Below are 23,738 nucleotides of genomic sequence, written 5' to 3' on the forward strand. Positions count from 1 at the left end.
AAAACTATGGAATACTTCACAAATTTGAGTGTCATCCTTGCCCAGGGGCCATGCTAATATTCTCTCTATCATTCCAATTTTAGTGTATGTGTTGTTGAAGTGGGCACTGTTTTTAAGGTTTTTTTTTCATTGCATTATTGAAGCATTTTTCTATCTAGGAATAGCGGGTATTTTGAACTGGGATAAAAATGCATCAATATTTTCCCCTTTGAAATTAATAGTTTTTTTTTTTTTAGCTATTTAATGCCTCTTCACTTAACAGCAGATTTTTCAGGAGCAAATTAAGACTTTAAAAGAAGACAGTTGTAGTTATATATTTACATTAGTTTGAGTGATTTGCATGGGTTATTAAGGAATCTCTTCAGTGCGTTCTTCACATCGTTGTTCCTTAGGCTGTAAATGAGGGGATTCAACATTGGTATCAAGAGGGTGTAAAAGACTGAGGCCATTTTATCAGTATCTAATGAGTGGTGTGTCCTGGGTTGCAAATACATGAAAAGGAGAGTCCCATAGAACACAGTGACCGCCATCATGTGAGAAGCACAGGTGGAAAAAGCTTTTTGTCTCCCCTTTGAGGACTGTATTCTCAAAATGGCAAGGATAATGTTAAAGTAGGATATTAGAACAATGATCATGGAGAAAAACAAATTGATCCCTGAAAAGGTAAACACTGGTATTTCTGGAATGTAAGTGTCAGAACAGGACAAGGTTAGCAAAGGGACATTATCACAGTAAAAATGGTTGATTACGTTGGAAGAACAGTATGATACAGAGAACACACAGGCAGAGACAGTCAGTGCTGTGGTCAGACTGTAGAGGCATATGAGAGATACTAGCAGAAGGCAGATTTGCCGAGATACCACCACCATGTAGAGAAGGGGGTTGCATATGGCCACATAGCGGTCATAGGCCATTGTGGACAGTATGAAAATCTCTGCCACAATGAAAACTACAAATCCACCAAGCTGAGCTGCACAACAGTAGTAAGAGATAGTTTTCGTCTTACACAAGAAGTTGGCCAGCATTTTGGGGGCAATGACAGTAGAATTGTTGAGATTGATAATAGCCAAGTGTCGGAGGAAAAAGTATATTGGGGTTTGAAGTCGAGAGTCGACACTGGTGAGGGTGATGATGCACAGGTTCCCTGCCACAGTCAGCCCATAGATCACCAGGAAGACAAAGAAAAGGGGGACCTGGAGCTCAGGATGGTCTGAGAGTCCCATGAGAATGAACTCAGTCACCCATGTGAGATTTCCTGGAGCCATGTATTGTGTTGCTTTTGTCTTTAAATGGGAAAAATGGAAAGAGATTAGTGGATGGCAAAAAAATTTTTGCTCTTAGAGGGTTATTTCTTGTCAAAGTTTTGTTTAAAGTCATTTTACTTCCATTCGAAAAGAGTTAAAAGTCCCAGATCTTAGTTTTCTCCCTGTTTTTTCACAAATTTCAGAAATACAAAGTCATCAGAGAACAACTGAGGACTGAGGTTGTTTCTTTGAATTGTTTGCCTAAACTATTTATTTATTCACTGTTAAACATAGTTTCAATATTAGATTTAACATATATTTACATATATATTTAATTTCAAAAAGTTACCACTGTGTTATCAATTGGCATCATATTCACTGCTTTAGATTGTGAATAAGAATCAGGTTTATGATTTTTTCTATATCATATCATATTTCTCTGGCTTTCATTCACAATGGAAAAAATAAGGGCACATAATTACTTCCATTCTTTGTATCCCTAACTGCTAATAATAGAAGTGTAAGATTGTGGCTAAAGTAGGATATCAATAACTAGAATTTCAAAAATGCTCAAGAAATTCTTCAAATTGGACATCTGCATTGAGAAAATGTGAAATTCTCAATTTATTGTTAATCTCACTGGAAGATGATAAGGTTTAGTACTTTACATTTTTGTGCTCCAAATGCTCCATGACCCTGTTACAATTCATTACAGCTGATACTTTTAGCAGTAACTATGTAAAAAGCAATATGCTAAATCTTCTCCATTCTCTCAGAAAATCAACACTGACCATTGATTTTGTTATTTTTTTCACATCTTCTTTAACAATGCTCAGTCTCATTTTTCAGTAGTCATGAAGACTGTTATTAATTTATTAAGACATTTACTTAAGTCATTAAAGACACTTCAGTCATTACACAGCCGTCACTTCCACTTGGCTCTAAGTGGGCAAGGATTGCTTGTCACTTGGAAAAGACCAAAAACCAAACCAAACCCACTGCCATTGGGTCAATTCCAACTCATAGTGACCCTAGAGGACAGAGTAGAACTGCCCCATGTAGTTTCCAAGGAGTATCTGGTGGATTTGAACTGCTGACCTCTCGGTTAATTACTATAGCACTTAACCACTACGCCACCAGAGTTTCCACCTGGAAAAGACACAGAAGAAACCATTTCAGTTCTGAGTTTGATTTGAATTGATAGAGCTTTCAAGATACTTAGTCCTCACATCTAGACCTAGTAACAGGGAAAACATCTGGTTTAACCTACCTGTGCCGAGAAATCTGCTGAGATCCACTCCTAAGTTTACTCCACGAAGCATGCTGGAGAGTTTTACAAAGACCTGAAGTTCCTGAAGACCCTAACACTAATGTATGTTTGTGTCTAGGCCTCAGTCCCTGAATGTGAGGACTAGAATTCCCGGATAAAGGTCTGGTTCCCCAGGGAAAGAAAGACAAGTTGAAAGCTCATTAAGCAAAGCTCCACTCAAAATTTCACCCAAACAATGAGAATGTGGAGATAGCCTAGGGACTTGTTTAAATGAGTACATTGAATAAGAAACACATGCTGCGTTTCTGTATCATCATTATTATTATTATTTTTAATATACCCTTCAATACTCTGGCCTGTGCTCCTGGGTTATGGATGAAGAAAATCCAGCAGTTGGAAAATACAGAATTCTACCCCAATGGATAAATTTAATGTGAATATTGGGGATAACACAAAACCTGCCTTCCAATATCAAACTCTGGTATATTTGCTGTAAAAACCAGATGATATACACCAAATTCAAAATGTGAAGTTTATAAAGAGGCTAAATATCAACTTTTTTTAAAATTATTAAAGTAGAAATCATATCTGGTATCATTTGTAGTTTTTATATTCAATTAATTTAAGTAAAAAATGTATTTTTTCACATCAGCGTACAATCTTCTTTCAAATAATGAGTAAATATTGCAATTTAATGTCATCACCAATTCTTTCTTACTTTCTTGGGGCATTTTCTAGCCTATAACCTTTATAAGAGGAAAGGATGTGTCTGATTAGTTTTCCTTTTTATTACTATCTTCTAAAATAATACCCAGAATAGATGTCCAAAAGACAGTTGCTAACCAACTCACTGACTGATGGAATGAATGAATGAATGAACATATGAATGAATGAAATACCCACCCTGAAATGTGAAATTAAACATCAGGATTTTGTATCCCATGCTGTAATCAATCTGTAATATTATTTTAACTTTGACAAAGAAACCATGACAAGTTGTGTCTCATTCTCTAAGATACTGACTTCTATAGTGCAGGATACACCTCTTCCTTCTTGATTTTGGTATTCCTAATACCTAACACCAGTTTCCCTCCAGCCAATTTTGACTCAGGGTGGCTCCATATGCGTCAGAGTAGAACTGTGCTCCGTACCATTTTCAACGGCTATGAGGTTTCAGCAGGTCTTTCGAGGTGCCTCTGCTTGGATTCAAACCACCAGCTCAAAGTCTCCTTACCCAGAGGTAACCCTTATCCACAACTTTTAATGATATTCTTGTTGTTATTAATTAACTATATATTTATGCACCCATCAAAACACAAATCTGAAGATATCTTTAATTATTTTACATAGTACTGAGTGTCTTATTTTGCAATTTTCTTCTCACTCAAATGTATGTTTGCAGATTTATCCATGTTGATTTCTTTAGCTATGTGTTGTCCACTGACTTTGCTTCACGTAAAAAAATTCATTAGAAAAAGAAAACAAGTTCTGCTCAAACAACTCCTGAATCATTTTTTTTAATTTATTGAAACTTTACTTCTAAATTTTTATTATTTAAATTACACCACACTAAATAAATACATTTTACTATTTTTTTCATTTCCAAGTACATATGTATAAGCAAGAGAACATAAATACACAATATTCTATGTAAAGATCATATACCTGTATGTCTTCATGTGTATATATGTGTATATTAGAGCCATTATGTGTACGTGTATATGTATATACATATATATGCATAAATACACATATACATATCCAGTATGAACATGTTGTTGTTGTTGTTAGGTGCCATGGAGTCATAGCGACCCTATGCACAACAGAACAAAACACTGCCCGGTCCTGCACTATCCTTACAATAGTTGTTTGCTTGAACTCATTGTTGCAGCCACTGTGTCAATCCACCTCATTGAGGGGCTTCCTCTTTTCCGCTGACCCTGTACTCTGCCAAGCATGATGTCCTTCTCCAGGGACTGATCCCTCCTGACAACATGTCCAAAGTATGTAAGACTCAGTCTCGCCATCCTTGCTTCTAAGGAACATTCTAGTTGCCCTTCTTCCTAGACAGATTTGTTCATTCTTTTGGCAGTCCATGGTATGGTCAATATTCTTCGCCAACACTACAGTTCAAAGGCATCAATTCTTCCTCAGTCTTCCTTATTCTTCGTCCAGCTTTCACATGCATATGATGCCACTGAAAATACCATGGCTTGGGTCAGGTGCACCTTGGTCTTCAAGGTGACATCTTTGCTTTTCAACACTTTAAAGGGGTCTTTTGCAGGAGATTTACCCAATGCAATGCGTCTTTTGATTTCTTGACTGCTGCTTCCATGGTTGTTGATTATGGATCCAAGTAAAATGAAATCTTTGACAACTTCAGTCTTATCTCCTTTTATCATGATGTTGCTCATTGGTCCAGTTGTGAGGATTTTTACTTTATGTTGAGGTGCAATCCATACTGAAGGCTGTGATCTTTGATCTTCATTAGTACGTGCCTTTCAGCAAGCAAGGTTGTGTCATCTGCTTAATGCAGGTTGTTAATGAGTCTTCCCCCAGTCCTGATGCTCCATTCTTCTCATATAGTCTGACCGCTCTGATTATTTGCTCAGCATACAGATAGAATACGTATGGTGAAAGGCTACAATCATGATGCATACCTTTCCTGACTTTAAACCAATCAGTGTCCTCTTGTTTTGTTGAAACAACCGCCACTTGATCTATACAAAGGTTCCTCATGAGCACAATTAAGTGTTCTGGCATTTCCCTTTTTTGCAGTGTTATCCATAATTTGTTATGATCCACACAGTCGAATGTCTTTGGATAGCCAATAAAACACAAGTAAACATCCTTCTAGTATTCTCTGCTTTCAATCAAGATCCATCTGACATCAGCAATGATATCCCTGGTTCCTCTTCTGAAGCCAGCCTGAGTTTCTGGCAGTTCCCTGTTGATATGCTACTGCAGCTGTTTTTGAATGATCTTCAGCAAAATTTTGCTTGCTGTGTGATGTTAATGACATTGTTCTATATTTTTCCCATTTGGTTCGATCACCTTTCTTGGGAATAGGCATAAATATGGATCTCTTCCAGTCAGTTGGCCAGGAAGCTGTCTTCCATATATCTTGGCATAGGCTAGTGAGCACCTTCACCTCTGCATCCATTTGTTAAAACATCTTGATTGATATTCCATCAATTCCTGGAGCCTTATTTTTCGCCAATGCCTTCAGAGCAGCTTGGACTTCAGCCTTCAGTACCACCTGAATTTAGAGTCCATTTCAGGAAAAGATTTCACGTGTTGAACACCAGTGACTGAGGACCAGGCAAGTTGTGGAATGACATCAAGGACATCATACATGAAGAAAGCAAGAGGTCATTGAAAAGAAAGAAAAGAGCAAGATGGATGTCAGGGGAGACTCTGAAACTTGCTCTTGAATGTCGAGCAGCTAAAAAAAAAGAAGGAATGATGTAGTAAAAGAACTGAAGATTTCAAAGGGTGGCTGGAGAAGACATAGTAAAGTATTATAATGACATGTGCAAAGAGCTGGAGACAGAAAAACTAAAAGGAAGAACATACTCAGTGTTTCTCAAGCTGAAAGAACTGAAGAAAAAATTCAAGCCTCAAGTTGCTATAGTAAAAGATTCTATGGGGAAGATATTAAACGATGTAGGAGGCATCAAAAGAAGATGGAAGGAATACACAGAGTCATTATATGAAAAAGAATTAGTCGATGTTCAACCATTTCATGAGGTAGTATGAACATAAAAAAAATAAAAGAAGCAAATTCATGGCATAGTTTTTCTGCACATGTTTTAAAATAGCATACATTAAGACATCTTTATTTCAAATGTTCAGAAAGAATAGAAAGACACTAAGAAACTAAAACAAAAATTTCTTTTTTGTGTATCTTTTTCATATTGAGACATCGATCTTGACTCTTGATTTTTTTAATTGTTATTGCTAAAAATATGCCTTATTGTATATTTCACACTAACACATTTTTTTATTGTTTCTTTTACATCTTTGTTCCTCACACTGCAGGTAATGGTATTCAGCATGGCTGTCACAACAGTGCCAAATACTGACACTATCATGCCATGACCCAAAGTGTAGCTGGAACTTGGTCTCACATATATGAAGAGGATTGTTCATGGTAAACTGACACTCCAGTTAGGTGAGAGCCAAAAATGGAAAACACTTTTCACCTCCTATCAGCAGAAGGAATCTTCAGAATGGCCGAGAAAATGAAACCATAGGGTATCAAGACAATCAGGGTGGTGAACCCACAAAATAGAAGAGAAGAAGTTGGTCGATGTAAGTGTCAGAACACAACATAGCAAAGAGTAGAGGGATATTACACAAAGTACGTCTAATTTCGTTGATTGCACAAGACAGGTTAAAATTTCCTACTGTGTGTTAAGTAGCAGAGCAAAATACGAGCAACGTAGAAAGCAATGATGGGTGGATCATAGAGTCTGGGTGACATGTTAACTGATAATATAATTGGAAATATAGATGAGGTCGAAATAGATGTTTATTCCATATCATATAAAAAACATTTTTTGTTTGATCAAGCACTTAGTGTTAAAGCAAAATCAATATCTTATTTTTTTATTCTCAGGCTCTTGGAGGGATTCAATATGTGCTCCTCTCAGGAGTTACACACTTGCCATGCTGTCTGACCAGACAGCCCTACCTTATGGAGTTGGATGAGAGCTCTAGCCTCTTCTGCAGTACAGGCTGTGGGCTCCTGTGGCAGCTGTTTGAAGCCTTTCCTACCTTTCACACTTTTGCCCAGGTGGTGACTTGCTTCAAAACTTCCATGCACCCCATCTTGCCTGATCCCCTCAGTGGTTTTACTATACCTGTTCAGGCACAAGATGCCAGGGAACCACCTTGGCACCCGGACAGGCATAACCTGGAAGTTTGGAGGTGTTACTGCCCCCATGGGGTAAACTTTGACAGTAGAAGACTGGAGTTGAGAGATAAATTGTTTTTCACATCTTACTTCATTAAAAATATATGCTTGACCAATATGCCTGGTTGGTTAACTTGTCTGATTCAGAATTTCTCAATAGAAGTGTAACAAATGATATGTGAGTGTGTGTTTATCTGGGTACACACTTTCTGCAATCTTCGAGCCAAATGTTTTGCTGTTGTTGTTCATTCTTAATCCAAGGAAGTCTTAATGTATAGTTTGTATAGAACAAATTTTGTATCTAAACAATGTAAAACAGATATATATTGTGTACATTTTAGTGGGATTATTTTATTGAGCTCTTGTACATGAGGCAGGTGCAAGATTTTACATTGTCTAATTTCACAAAATATTCCAATGTGATGTAGAACACAGTTTCATGAACCCTCAAAGATGTCCAAATCCTAATTCCCAGAAACTGTGAATATATTACATGACAAAAGGGACTTTATTGATATAATGTGTTCCAGGGTTGTCCAGGTGGGCCCAATGTAATCAAAAGAGTTCTTAGAAGACAAAATGTATGCAGGAGAACCCGACAAGGTCATGGAAGCAGAAGTGAGAGTGATAGGATTGATAACTGGAAGCGGTCACTATCCCAGGAATATTTGCTGCCTCTTCTAGGTGAAAAAGGCAGGAAACATTCTCCTCTAGGGCATCCAAGGAAGAATACAATTAGCTAACACCTTGCTTTTAGTGCAATTAGACTCATTATGGACTTCTTACTGTCAAAACTGTGAGATAATACATTTGTGTTGTTTTTAGGCATTAAATTTGAGGTAATTTGTTATAGCAATAAGAAAGTAATATAAAAACAGCATAATTATTTTTAGGAAATACATATATGAGAACCAAATTATAAGGTAGAAAACAGTGAACTTCCCATTTTTGATCTTTATTCATTTAGCAAAATGTTCAGCAATCAACCAAACTGTATATGTATTTCAGTGTATGGCATTGGATAGAGTCCCTGGATGTTATATATTTGTTAAGTACGTGACTGCTAACTGAAAATTTGGTGGTTTGAATCCACCCAGAGGTGTCTTAGAAGAAAGACGTGGCAATCTGCTTCTGAAAAGTCATTGAAAACCTTCTGGGAAAGTTCGACTCTGATACACATGGGGTTGCAATGTGTAGGAATCACTCTAAGACAACAGGTTTATTTATTTATCCACTCATTTATTTTAAACAGCCTTGGAAATGTTGTAAAGTAAGTTTAGCCTTTTGCTCTAATTCTGTTCATGGAGCCATACCCAAAGAAAATAGTTTTCCAATGGGAAACACTTCTGTAACTGTAAACTGCTGAAGCCAAACACACTCTGAATAAAGTAAAAGCAAAGAAACACATTAGCAATTAACATGAAAAGTTTACAGACTAATGGGATTAAATTATAGCTGATTTTGTCTTTTGAGGTCAGAAATGTCCATCACATATTTTATCTTGCCTGCCTTCAGCTATTCTGTTTATTTATGACCAAAGTTAGAAATGGACTCATTTCTGTGAGTCTCCGAGTTCCTGGTTGTGCCTCATGTCTGACCTTCCTGAAATTGTCATAAGTTTATTTTATGTCCAGAGACTGTCCTTACGTCACATGCCACACCTACTCTCCCTCACGCCATTGCATGTTAGTAGCATTGCACATACACAGCAATAACTCACATGACTGTTAACTTTTTTTTTCTTTTTTGTAGTAAGTTTTTTGATAATTGTTACCACATTTAAGAGATGACATTTTTGGTCTAATAACACTTTCACCACACTAAATAAAAATGTGAGAAGAAGTGATGTTTAATGTTGACAGTTTCATATTAAAGATAATAAAGTATACAACAGATTTTAGTATGAAAATATCATTTGGAAATAATTTAATTATAAAACATGACTAGCTCAACAGAATTTTTTTGCTTCGTGCACATGTCTATGAGAGAGGAGGAAAAATGCAGAATGCTTATATATTTATTTCAGTCTGCTATGGCACAGGTCGTGTTTCAAAGCACTCTTGGGCTTAGTTTTTATTTTCCCCTACATGTTTACTTTCATATAAGTTTATTTTAAGTGTAGGACAACAATGGGTTCACAAATGTGATAGACTGAGAAAAAGGTGCAAAAGGTTATTAATGGAGGATACGGTATTAAAAAATGTAAAATTATAATAAAATGTTTAGTCCTTGGGCAAAGGTGAGTGTATCAAGTAGAATGATCTGACTTTCTATCATCTTTCAAGCAATGACTCTCATACACTTCCATCACCCATTATCAGGCTTTCTCTTCCTTGTTTACAGACTACATTGTTGTCGTTAGTTGCCGGCAAGTCAATTTCAATTCGTGAAGACCCCAAGTGTTACAAGGTAGAAACTCTCCAAAGTGTTTTCTTGGCTGTAATCTTAAAGGAAGAGAATCACAAGGCCTTTTCTTACTGCTGGGTGTTTCTGATTCTCCAAAATTTAGATTACTGAAAACAATTTGTACCACCTAGGTACCTTTTGTTTACAGCTATGTCTTCTCATTTGCAAACAAATATGGCACCCAGGTTGAAGACCCTCAAGGAGATGGATTGACACAGTGGCTGCAACAACGGGGTCAAGCATAACAATGATCATGAGGATGGCTCAGGACCAGGCAGTGTTTCCTTCTGTTGAACATAATGTCAATATGAGTACAAATCAACTCTATGGCACATATCAACAGCAACAGATACCATATTTAGAGGGTATAAGACACAAACCTTTTAACAAGTTGTAATTTATTTATAGTATGTATTTGTTTATTTTCAAGTTGTTGTTTATTACATATGTAAGTTTGTTTTCATTGTATAATTGAAACCTTTATCCCTCTAGGGGGACTGATATTTTGAATGGGGAAAAAAATGCATCAGTAGTTTTCCCACCGAAATTAACAGTTTTTTTTTTAACCATTTAGAATACTTCTTGACTTAAAAGCAGCTTTGTCAGGAGCAAAATAAGACTGTTAAAAGAAGACAGTTGTAGTTATATATTCACATTAGTTTGAGCGATTTGCATGGGTTATTAAGGAATCTCTTCAGTGCGTCCTTCACGTCCTTGTTCCTTAGGCTGTAAAGGAGGGGATTCAGCATTGGTATCACGAGGGTGTAAAAGATTGAGGCCATTTTATCAGTATCTAATGTTGTCCTTGGTTGCAAATACATGAAAAGGAGGGTCCCATAGAACACAGTGACCACCATCATGTGAGAAGCACAGGTGGAAAAAGCTTTTTGTCTCCCTTCTGAGGACTGTATCCTCAAAATGGCGAGAACAATGTTGAAGTAGGATATTAGAACAATGATCAAGGAGAAAAACAGGTTGATACCCGAAAATGTAAACACTGCTGTTTCTGGAATGTAAGTATCAGAACAGGACAAGGCTAGCAAAGGGGTGTTATCACAGTAAAAATGGTTGATTACATTGGAAGAACAGTATGACACAGAGAACACACAGGAAGAGACAGTCAGTGCTGTGCTCAGGCTGAAGAGGTATGTGAGGGATACCAGCAGAAGGCAGATCCGCCGAGGTACCACCACCATGTAGAGCAGGGGATAGCAAATGGCCACATAACGGTCATAGGCCATTGCGGCCAGTATGAAAATTTCAGCCACCACGAAAACTAAGAATCCACCTAGTTGAGCTGCACAACAGTAGTATGAGATGGTTTTCTTCTTAACCAAGAAGTTGAGCAACATTTTAGGGGCAATGGTGGTAGAATTGCCAAGATTAATGATAGCCAAATGTCGAAGGAAAAAGTACATGGGGGTTTGAAGTCTGGAGTCCACACTGGTGATGATGATGGTGCCCAGGTTCCCTACCACAGTCAGCCCATAGATCACCAGGAAGACAAAGAAAAGGGGGACCTGAAGCTCAGGAAGGTCTGTGATTCCCATGAGAATGAACTCAGTCACCCATGTGAGATTCCCTGGAGCCATTTATTGTGTTGTTCTGCCTTTAAATAGGGAAAGTGGAAAGAAATTAATAAAAGGTAAAAATAATTTTGCTGTTAGAGGATTATTCTTTGTTACAGTTTCATTTAAAATCTGATTACTTTTGTTCATACTTAGGAGTTTCAGATCTTGTTTCTCCCACATTTTCAGAAGTTTCAAAAAAAAAATCATCAGAAAACTATTTTACTGTTGGATATAGTTCAGATATTGAATTGTATGTGTGTGTGTGTGTATATATATATATATATATATACATATATATACATACAATGAAACAAACCAAGAAAAACGAACCCATTGACCTCAAGTTGATTCCAACTCATAGGACCCTATAGGACAGAGTAGAACTGACCCATAAGATTTCCAAGGAGTGCCTGATGAATTTGAACTGCCAAAATTTTGGTTAGCAACCTTACCTCTTAACCACTACACAATGAGGTTTTTCTATATTGTACATAGAAGGATAAATATCAAATTATATATAATGAATTTCATATACATATTTATATATATGTTGTACATAGGGTTGCTATGATTCCAAACCGAATCAATGGCACCTAACAACAAAATATTTTTAGTTTATATATATATATATATATAGAAACCCTGGTGGCGTAGCAGTTAAGTGCTATGACTGGTCACCAAAGGGTCAGCAGTTCAAATCCACCAGGCACTCCTTGGAAACTCTATGGGGCAGTTCTATTCTTTCCTATAGGGTCGCTCTGAATTGGCATCGACTCGACGGCACTGGATTTGCTTTGGAGATATATATATATATATATATATATTTTTTTTTTTTCATTGCTATTGGGCGAGATGTACATATTTTCTTTACCACTGTTTTTTAAGTGATGAAAAAGAACTGCCTTTACAGAGTTGGAGTTGATGAGCCAGAGTGATCTCTAGTTATCTTTCAGCTTAACTGCCACAGGCCTCCTCTCCAGTCCATGCTGCTTCATCTCCTTGGATATTTTACGAATTTCAGTATCTCTGTGGGAAACCCCTCCAGAACTGTGGCTTTTTCCTTAACAATTTTTACCACATCTCTCTGTTTCTGCTACGCACAGATAGACCTGCATCTCGATACTGTTCCTTCTGTAGGTGCCAGAAGACTGCATCCTTCTTCTTAATCACATTTTCTTTTTTCTGCCAAATACACCGGGACTGTCACTGGATTTGTTTCCTAGATTACGTTCTATTATTACTTTTTAGCAGGCTTCCCTTCCTTTTCCAGTTTAGCCTCCTTTTCCTTAAACTGTTTGAAGCCTGTTTTGTCATTGTTTTTATAGTTAAGTTTTATTACTTGCGGTTTTGATTTGTTAAAAGTTCAATCATTTTACTCTACTTCTACAGAGAAATGAGTGGGACAGAATGCTAACTCTTATATAGTGTTCACTATGTGCTTCTCGTTGCTGTTGTTGGTTGACATCTAGCAGATTCCGACTCATGGTGACCTCACGTGTCAGATCAGAACTATTTCACGGGGCTATCAAGACCGTGACCTTTCTGAAGCCAGTCACCCAGCCTGTCTCCCCTGGGTGGGTTTGAGCCGCCATCACTTCTGCTAGGATCCAAGTGTTTAACATTTTGTGCCACCCGGGGCCTCTCATTATGTGCTGAGAACTAAGCTAAATGTTTTGAAATAATTATCTCTTATTCTGCATTGGAGCTTTGGGGCATGCATGTGAATATTTTCATACCTGATGAGACATCTGAGGCTCAGCGAAGTTAAGTTACAGGCCACATAGGATATTGACTGGATAAAGGCATTCTTTTTTTTTTAATTTGGTTTGCCCTTGTTGATATTGTTTTATTCCACCAAACACTACCTCTTCGCTTTTGCTCAAATATTCTTATTTTGTGTAGTGCAAATTAACTAGCGTAATGCACATATATAGGTTAGTAAGCACAAAGCTTGGCACTTAATGATTTCAAAATAGGTGTTACCTGTAGTTATTACTATTATTATTAGCTTATTATGAGTGATGTTAATAATTTTTCTCTTTTTTTTAATTTTAAGATCAGTGTCACATTCTACCTGATTGAAGACTCTTATAGTTGAAAAAGAAATAGCAATAAAATTATAATTTTCTATATGTAAAATAAGTGCTCCTGGTGGCACAGTGGTTAAGTTCTCCACCACTTACTGAAATATTGGGCGTTCAAAGCCACCAGCTGCTCTGTGGAAGATAGATGTGGCCGTCTGCTTCCCTAAAGATTTACAACCTCGGAAACCCTATGAGGTAGTTCCACTGTCCTTTAGGGTCCCTAGGAGTCGGGATCGACTCAACTGCAATGGGTTCGTTTTTTTGGTTTTGGTATATGCAGACATTGGGCCACCTGATACTCAGCTATATCTTTCACAAAACAAAACATGCTCTTCCACACACAACACAACTCTTCCAAGGTTTTTTTTTTTTTTTTTCATTTAAAGGTATGTCAAATATGTATCTGATAAGCTGATCTGATTTTGTTGTACCAACTATCCCATATCTCTTGTCTCCTGCCATGAAACCAAAAAGAATGCCAAGTTTTATAACAAGGAAAGTTTACCCTGGAAATCCTCAGAGCAACATTCAATTGGATCAAAATATTTCCTGTCAGGTTGCTATACATAATGCTATTCAGTACATTGTTCACTCTGAAATATAGTTTATAAATACATCCTTACTTTAACAAGAGCGAGATTATCAGCAACAAGAATACCAATTACTGATTATCTACTGTGCATTAGTGCAATTAGCTTTGAGGAGGGAGAGGGTTTGTATATATCCTTATTGTTAATTCCCTCCTCTATTGAAATACAATTGATGAACAAGGAGGGCTGTTCAAAGAGTACATGTCAGAAAAATAAAGTTTCTGTAGAATAACCCCCTATTTCTCCTGTTTTTTTCCCTCCTGCACCTTGTCTGATTTAACATTTATCCCTGAAAAGTTATTTTAATTTTCTACCAAATAATCTTGATTTTAAATCATTTTTGAATACATATATTTTATAGATCTACTCACATAAAGAAAAAACAACAACAACAGCAACAACAACAAACATGGCCCTTGAGTCATTTCCGACTCATAGTGACCCTGAAGGACAGAGTAGAACTGTCCCATAGGGCTTCCAAGGAGTGCCTGGTGGATTCAAATTGCCAGCCTTTTGGTAAGCAGCCTTAGCTCTTAACCACTAGCCACCACGGTTTCCACTCACTTCTTGGAAACCTATGGGCAGCTCTACTCTGTCCCATATGGTCTCCACGAGTCAGAATTGACTCTGCAGCAATTTTTATTTGGAGGTGTGTTGCATTAAGTACAAAAATTACTTCTTAGTATGATATCTCTGTGGCCACCAGGACAAATAGACTAACTGTTGGCACCAGGAAATCTTTTCATCCTACAGTTTATCACCCTGGGCAAAGCAAAAATCAAGAAGGGTAAAAATCTCTGGCTAAGTAATATTGTAGCTGTTTCTCAGAAATGTAGACTTTTAAATTTCAGGAGCACTGAAGTACTTTCCTGTCTAGTAAAAAAAAAGTATAGACTAGAAATTAAACCAAAACCATTGCCGTTGAGTTGATTTTGAACCACAGACCATATGGGACAGAGTAGAAATGGCCCACACGGTTTCCAAGGCTGTGACCTTTATGGAAGGAGACTGCTACATCTTTCTGCTCCAGAGTGGGTGGTGGGTTCAAATTGTTGACCTTTCTGTTAGCAGCCAAGAACTTAACCATTGTGTCACTTATGTGATATAGAGTGCCGCCTAAAACATCCATCGGCTCTGCCAGTTCTAAAGCAGAAAGCATTTCTCTTCATGCTAAGGCAACATATACTCCCTGCAAATAAGGATTCATTATTCTATACTGTTCTGGAGCTGGGATTCTCAAACTTACAATATTTAGATAATGCCTTTACATTTTCTGCCATATTTTTACGTTGATAGTACTATCATTTTCTTATTTCTTCTTTAATTTCCTTAATTTGAACTACTTTTATACGAAAGATAGATTTTAATAGGCAATATTTCATTACTATTTAAATAAAATTCCTACATGCTATTGTGTAAGATATAAAGATGTGTGTAGCTTTAAACATTTATATATACATACACACATATCTGTGTGTGCATAAATATTCATATGTATATATATATTTAATTTCAAGAAGTCATTGCTGTGTTATCTAATATCATATTCACTTCTTTAGATTGTGGATAAAATCAATCTGTGCTTCTTTTGTTCCATATCATTGCATCTCATGGTTTTGTTTACAATGGAAGAAATTAGGGCACATAATTACTTCCATTCTTGTACACCAAACTAATAATATAAGAATGTGCCAAACATAGGGTATAATAAGACGAAGATTTCAAAATACTCAAGAAAATTTTTCAACATTGACATCTGCATGGAGACAATATGAAATTCTCAAGTTATCATTAATCTCATTGGTAGAAGATAAGGTTTAATATCTTTCAATTTTTTTGTTCCAGATGCTACAGGATAGTATCACAAATCATTACAGCTGATATTTTTTAGCAGTAACTCTGCCTGGATTAAGGCTATCTGCTAAATACTTGCTTCTACAAAAATAGCAAATTATCATACATCAAAAGCAATATGCTAAATCTTCATTCTTTTAGATACTCAGAGGTGATCATTAATTTTCACATCTTTATTTCGAACTTCTGTAAAAATGCTGAGTCTCATTTATCAGGCGGAATGTTTGACTGTTATTTATGGCATTACATGGCTGTCACTACCACTTAGCAATCAGTGGGCAAGGATTGGAGTCACTTGGAAAAGAGGACAGAGAAGGAATCATTTCAGTTCTGAGTGTGATTTGAATTAATAGAGCTTTCAAGATACTTAGTTCTCACAACTAGACCTAGTAATAAGTAAAACATTTGGTCTAGCATACCTGCGCAGAGAGATCTGCTGAAATCCAAGCCTAAGTTTACTCCAGGAAGCATGCTATAGAGTTTTACAAAGGTCCGAAGTCCCTGCAGACCTTCTCACTAAAATATGTTTGTTTCTAGGAGCCAAAATCTGAACATGAGAACTAGGGTTCCTAGGTAAAAGTCTGATTCCCCTGGGAAAGAAAGACAAATAGAATGCTCCTTGGGCAAGTCTCCACTCAGAATTTCACTCCAAGATTAAAAATGTAGAGATAGCCTAGGGACTTGCTTAGATGATCACACCAAATAACAAATACATCGAATGATTCACTCATATTTTTTCTTTTAATGTACCTTTATATGATCTGGGTAGTGCCCTGGCAATTGGATTAAGAAAATCGTACAGTTGGAAAGCACAGGATTCTGGCCCAATGAAAATTTTTAATGTGAATACTTAGGATAAAGCTTAACACAAAGCCTCCCTTGTAGAATGAAGAATAAGCCCTGGTGTGTTTACTGTAAAAAAACAGATGATATACACCAAATTGAAAATGTGAAGTTTGTGAAGAGACTGAATATCATCTTTTTATTATAATTATCAAATTACAGATCACACCTTGTATCATTTCTAGCTTTTTTATTCCACTGATTTGAGTGGAAATGTATTTTTTCACATCAGCCTGCAATACTTTTTCAAATAATGTATAAGTCTTGAAATTAAATATCAATAACAATCTTTTCTTATTCTGTCTATGACGTTTTCTAGCCTATAGCCTTTGTAAGAGGAAGAGATATGTCCAAATATCTTACCTTTTTATTACAAGCTTCTAAAACAGTATAAAGGGTAGAGTACATGTCCACAAAATATTTGGTAACCAACTCACTGACTGATGGGATGAATGAATGAACGCAATATCCATCCTAAAATCTGAAATCAAAGATCGGAATTTTATTTCCAGTGCTGCAATCAATGTTTATGTTATTTTAACTTTGACAAAGAAACCATGACAACTTTCATCTCATTCTCTAAAATTTCCACTGCTTTAGGGCAGGACGCAAGTATTCTTTTGGTTTTTTGGTAATATCTAATACAAGTCTCCATCCAGCCAATTCTGACTAATGGTGGCCCCTATGTGTGTGAGAGTAGAAATGCCCTCCATGTGGTTTTCTATGCTTGTCGTCATTCAGAAGATCTTCAGAGGGTCATCTGGGTGAATTCAAACCACCAGCCTTTTACCATTATGCACCCAGTGTCTTCTTAACCAGAGGTAACACTAATCCACAATTTTTCATTGACATGCTTTGTGGTATAAGTTAACTATATTTTCACTCATTCGTTATCAAAATATATTATAATTTTGATGATGTCTTTAATTACTTTTATAATACTGTATCTCATTGTGCAATTTTTTTTCACTCAGATGAATGTTTGTAGAATTATCCAAGTTGATTCATTTAGCTATACATTGTTCACTGATATTGCTGGATATATACAATTCATTAGAAAAAGGAAAATGTGCTGTTTAATCTGCTCCAGATTCATATTTTAAAAATAATTAATACTAATTCTCAAATTTTCTAATGTCTGAGACCACACTGTACTATATAATTGCCTTATTATTTTTTCATTTCCCAAAATATAAGCAAGAGATAAATAATATAAAAATATAATATAAAAATAAAATATAATATAAAATAAAGTATAAGAAGAACAGATTGTACTTTTTATAATATAAAAAATACTGATTGTACATATATATATGTGCACATGTATATATAACAGAATCATTGTATGTATGTGTATACATATGTATGTATATATATATACCCATACACACCTGCACATACGTACATATATCAGCATGATCAAAGTAAGAAGCAAATTTATGGCATGATTTTTCTGTACTTGTTAACATAGCAGAGGTTACAGGTTGACTGTTTATTTCAAAATATTCAAGAAGAACAGAAAGACACTAATAAACTAAAACTGAAATTTTCAATTTTTCATATCTTTATATTGAGACACAGGCTACGACTCTTGATTTTTTTAATTTTATTTTTAGTGTTAAAAATATACTTTATTGATAAACCAATTTCTCCCAAACACTTTTTTTATTGCTTCTTTTACATCTTTGTTCCTCAAACTGTAGATAATGGGATTCACCATGGGAATCACAATAGTGTAGAATATAGACACTATCATGTCATGATCCAAAGCATAGCTGGAACTTGGTCTCATATACATGAAGAGGATTGTTCCATGGTAAACTGACACTCCAGTTAGGTGAGAGCCACAAGTGGAAAACACTTTTTGTCTTCCTTCAGCAGAATGCATCTTCAGAATGGCCAACAAAATTAAACCATAGGAGATTAGGACAATCAGGATGGCGAATATCTCCATAGAACCCACGGCGCAGAAGAGTAGAAGCTGGTTCATGTGAGTGTCAGAACAGGAGATAGCAAGAAGTGGAGGAATATCACAAAAGACATGTCTGATTTCACTGGATGCACAGAAGGAGAGACTAAAAGTTGCTACTGTGTGTAACGTAGCATGTGAAATACCAGAAACATATGAAGCAATGATGAGTGGCACATAGACTCTGGGTGACATGTTAACTGAATAGAGAAGTGGGTTGTAGATGGCTACATAGCGATCATAAGCCATGGCTGCCAAAAGAAAGCATTCTGTGGTCCCAAAAGTTATATCCAGAAACATTTGTGTTGCACATCCAAGGAATGAAATGGCTTTAGTCTTTGACATAAAATCTACTAACATATTTGGGGTAACAGATGATGAATAGCAGGCGTCCAAGAATGATAACACACTCAGAAAATAGTACATGGGGTTGTGGAGCCTGGAATCCCCAATGACCAATACAACCAGTCCTAAATTTCCAATCAGAGTAAAGAGGTAGATTGCTAGAAATAGAAAAAATAAGATGATCTGCAGTTCACGATTGTCTGTGAAGCCCTTCAATACAAATGTGGTGACTTCTGTGTCATTTTTCATGTTGACACTTCATGGAACAAACTTGAAAATATACATGAAATCACAATTTTTATTTCTATGACAGGGATGCAGAATATGTGACTAAAAGGAATGTTAACTATGTGCTCTTATTGATTTTTCAGAAATGCATGATTTCCCAGCAGCAACTCATAAGACAATGACAAGACAGTGAATGAATAGTCAGTAGCACTCACTGAAGAATTAAATGGAAGATAAAGACATTTACTCATTGGTTAATAACATGTCATTACCAAAACAATTCAGGTAATTGGTTTATTTATTAAAACAAGTCATTTATTTAAATAAATTTCTTTCTCGCATCCAAACACTTGAGATAATATATTAATGGGCAGAGGGTTAGAATTTAACACCAGAGTTCTAGTTCTTTCAGGAATTGTGTAAAATTATTTGCTATAATCTTCTAACCTGCAGAACAAGGTTATTAATTTTATCTTTCAAGATTCAGATGAACATTAAAATAGATAATTAAATTAATGAAATTTAATCTTTAAAATAATTTAAAGCAGAATATGCTGACTGGAGTTGGTCTTAGGAAGTAGCACCCGCCTGTATTATGACATCTAATAAGCTACTCTCTGAGTATTCTCCAGTTCCATTACCAACTTTTGGATTTTTCTGAATGGAATTTATCAAATTGTTTTTTGAGGAAAGATTCACCATGAACGAATTAAAAAATTACGTGATATCTTATGTTTCCTTCAAAGAGCTTTTTTAGATTCATGGTATTGTATCATCCTTTTTTGGCTATATATTAGGCCACTGGTGTTTTTGACAATCTATATGCTTTATTACTTCCTCAAATATTTCTGGTGAAACTGTAAGAAATTATTGAAGATGTTAAAAAAAAAAATCATGACTTTCATACTTTCAAACTATTTTCTTCCAAGGTATTTTTGTTCAAGATTTTATACTTGTTTATGTTTTGTTGCTTGTGGACTCAGTGAAATAAGAATTAAGTAGTTTTTATCTTACCGTTAGAGTAGTAAGTAAAAAAAAAAAATTAAATTTCCTTTGAATGTAGATATAAGATTTAAGATTATAAATAAAGAAAGAGATGGACTGTAGAAAGAATAGATTAACTATTTTCTGGATGGCCCCATGGATAAGCAACTCAGAAGTTAAAGAGTTACCAACTCTCTTACTGATTATTTAAATTATTAGCTCATAGTGTACCACCTGTTTGAAGGATATGTATTATAATACTATTTTAATAAAATATTTTTAACATATTCTCCCCACACTTTATCTTAAACTACTCTAATTTACCGATGAGGAAATTTGAGTCAGCGTTATGGGTACTTAATCTGCTACAAATATTAATCTGTAACTACTTAAATCAATGATCCAAGACAAGCTCCAGTTCTAGTGTATTGATATGGATCTCTCGGTAAAAGAAACATTTAGATTAGAGCAATTAAAGGAGAATAAATCCAAATATCTATAATATTCTATATAATATATAGAATATTCTATATAATATTCTATGTAATATATAGAATATTCTATATAACATATAGAATATTCTATATAATTATAGAATATTCAAAAAAAACTTTTTATTCTAGGAAAGGTAAAATCAGAATTACCTAAAAGAATTGTAAATATTTATCAAACATATTTCCATAGGAATTTTGTAAAGAATAAAGTTAGAGGAAAAACATACTGAAATGATTTGTCAGAGAAGGTAGTATATTTTAAATTGAATTCTCTTTACTGGACATAATAATTTAAGACAAAACAGATTAGAAGTCCTGTACCATCTACTTGAATTAACCTTATACTTTTGAGTGACTACAGAACTATAAAATGCTTTTAAATTTACCATTTAATTAAAAAAAAATATATGTTTTACTGATTTAACTGGGAAATTCCTAAATATATTTCTTATTTTGAAAAATGTCATTGGTAGGGGAGAGGTAAACGTGGATATTAACTGAAGGGATATTGAGACAAAGGTGATTATGTAAATAAGATAATACAGAGTCAATGGAAATAAAATGGAACCTTTGATGAATGATGAATGAAATCAATTTGTTACATTATTAAAAATATTATTAGGAGTCTAAAGACAAAGGTGATTTTGTAATACAACCTTTGACATCAGTTCAAAGATGTGCCTAAATTTACAACGGTACAAGATAAATAACATAGGGTATAGGATCTGAAAATGTATGCTCATCATTCAGTTCTGTGATTAGAAGTTGTATGTGATGTCAGATTTTCTCTCTAAAGTTTAGTTCTCTTTAAATTGGCAAAAAAGTTTAATGAAGAAGCCATTCAGGCACAATTTGGACGCGTGTGCCCATAAAACACAAACAGACACATTCATGCAGACGTAGAACCAGGCACAGTAATTAAATATGCAGAGCAATTTCTTTTAGATATTTCAATTTTTGGTCATTAGTGAAATAGATAAATACAATTGAATTTATTTTATCTGATGTATTTCTTCTTGAAAATCAAGTTTGAGTAACAATATTTTAGTCAAAGCATTGAAAAAATGTGTGTCCCCAGAGACAAACACATTTAATGTACCTGTTTTGTGATTATCAATGTGCACTCAAACATTATTTTGTCAGGATCAAACTAAATGAATCATGATTAAAAAGGGGTATAAAAGTGGATTCAGTCATTTTCTTCTGCCTTTTCATTTCACAGAAATAGTATAATTTTTATTAGCAATGTTTCATTAGTATGAAATAAGTTTATTCTTTAGAGGGTAAAGGAATTTTGTGAGTTGTGTGATCCACTGATAACAATAAAATCACATGAACGTTACAACATTGCCTTTTGTTCAATTACAGTGTGGTTAATTTGGCTTTCTATAAAGAAAATGTTAAAAAAAAAAGTTAAGCACTTGAGTTAAATGTCTCTCAACACCAGCTTTTCTGCTATGTGTCAAAACAAAAGTTATACTGAGTATGACTAAGTCAATATTAGCAAGTCTGGAAAGGCATCAAAGTCATAAAGAAAAAGTGTTATGATTAGTAAACAATTTAATAGGATCAATCTTAAGAAATTAATGTAAAGTCACGTCCATAAGAATCATTTTAAGGGAAAGAAGGTAACTCTAGATATATTGGGCACAACACTGAAACACTAATAATACAAAGGAGAGAAATAATAACAGCTATCGTTTGTTGGTATCATTTGTTGAGCTTTTGCTGTATGAATGGACTTTTCTGCTCATTACCTTATAATACCTTTACAGCAAACTTCAGAACAATAAGTATCAGAGCCAAGACTCAATCCCAGCTCTCCAAGATCTCAAAGTATATTTTCTTTCCATCCTTCTATACTGCCTCCTATTACACTTATGCTTAATTCTGCAACTGCCCCTTTCGCCAGGATAAATAAAACAAAACACCATTCTTGCGGTGTTTGGGTATTTTTCAAGTCATTAATACCAGAGAAATATTATGAAATGAAAATCTGAAGTGATTTCTAGATTTAACAGCTAGCAAAATAAACTTTAATTATCTTCCCTTCATTATTTATACCGAAATATAAGGCCCCATGCAGTTGAACAGTTCTAACATTCTTGTTTTCTATTACTATATTAAGTTTTGACCTTTTTTCTCATAGTTCTTACTGTGAACTAGACTATCTTCTTTCGTCAGGAAAATTAAAGCATACTCCCACTTTGGAGGCTCTTGCTTACCCCTACAAGCATATATTTAATGTTTCTATTTTCTCTGTTCTTTTCTAGGAAGTATAGGTTTTAAATTATTGGGTAGAAATCTGCACATATAAGATTTTGATGGATCTATAAAAATCACCAATGCAATAGGGAAGAACTAAAGTTTTTTAATACTAGAGATATCACAGCATATTCTACCTTGATATTTTAAATTCTTTCTCCTAAATATTCTGCAAATGATCTGGTATTTTCCCTTACCTGTAGAATAGCAGATGCAGAGTTAGGTACACTATCAATACATTTAATTTAGGTCTTTTATATCCACTTACCCTGCTGTTAAAGAAACCCATAGGAGATGCCCAGAGGGGAATACTCCCCAATTAACTTCTGGTTCAAAACAGCAACATAATAATTTAATGATAAAGAACTAAGTTGTTTTTGAATAATATACCAAATCTTGACATTTGTTGAATGAGTATAGTTCTTTGAATTCTGATTTAAAATGATGTCACAGGGAAAATTACACTTTAATATTAGATAATAGATTGTAAGATATTAGACAAAATCTTATAGCTCTGACACTGGGTTAGCACTTAGCTTCTCTGAGACCCATTGTCCTCATACCAGCAGTATAATGAATATGGATGACCACAAACCCTTGTGCTAGATTCAACAACTGACATATTACTGTTTTACCTTATTACATTTTACTATATTTCTTGATTTGTTACAAT

The 23,738-nt window shown here is 35.1% G+C and overlaps 3 protein-coding genes and 1 non-coding gene across 4 annotated transcripts; all 4 read right to left on the minus strand.

The window, feature by feature from the left end:
* LOC126064451 (U6 spliceosomal RNA) lies at positions 1 to 107 on the minus strand. The gene has a single exon (XR_007514526.1). It is a non-coding gene; the product is annotated as a U6 spliceosomal RNA (small nuclear RNA).
* A 210-nt stretch (positions 108 to 317) lies between these two features.
* On the minus strand, positions 318 to 1,265 carry LOC126063992 (olfactory receptor 8J2-like). The gene has a single exon (XM_049862551.1). The coding sequence runs from the start codon at positions 1,263 to 1,265 to the stop codon at positions 318 to 320; it is 948 nt and encodes a 315-aa protein (XP_049718508.1).
* A 9,223-nt stretch (positions 1,266 to 10,488) lies between these two features.
* Positions 10,489 to 11,430, minus strand: LOC126063998 (olfactory receptor 8J2-like). The gene has a single exon (XM_049862557.1). The coding sequence runs from the start codon at positions 11,428 to 11,430 to the stop codon at positions 10,489 to 10,491; it is 942 nt and encodes a 313-aa protein (XP_049718514.1).
* A 6,968-nt stretch (positions 11,431 to 18,398) lies between these two features.
* LOC126064010 (olfactory receptor 1094-like) lies at positions 18,399 to 19,435 on the minus strand. The gene has a single exon (XM_049862567.1). It carries the CDS (start codon positions 19,341 to 19,343, stop codon positions 18,399 to 18,401), a length of 945 nt encoding a protein of 314 aa, XP_049718524.1. The 5' UTR covers positions 19,344 to 19,435.
* Between the last annotated feature and the right edge of the window lie 4,303 nt (positions 19,436 to 23,738).

This window comes from Elephas maximus, chromosome 20 (assembly GCF_024166365.1).
Source record: "Elephas maximus indicus isolate mEleMax1 chromosome 20, mEleMax1 primary haplotype, whole genome shotgun sequence".
In the NCBI taxonomy this organism is placed as follows: domain Eukaryota; kingdom Metazoa; phylum Chordata; class Mammalia; order Proboscidea; family Elephantidae; genus Elephas; species Elephas maximus.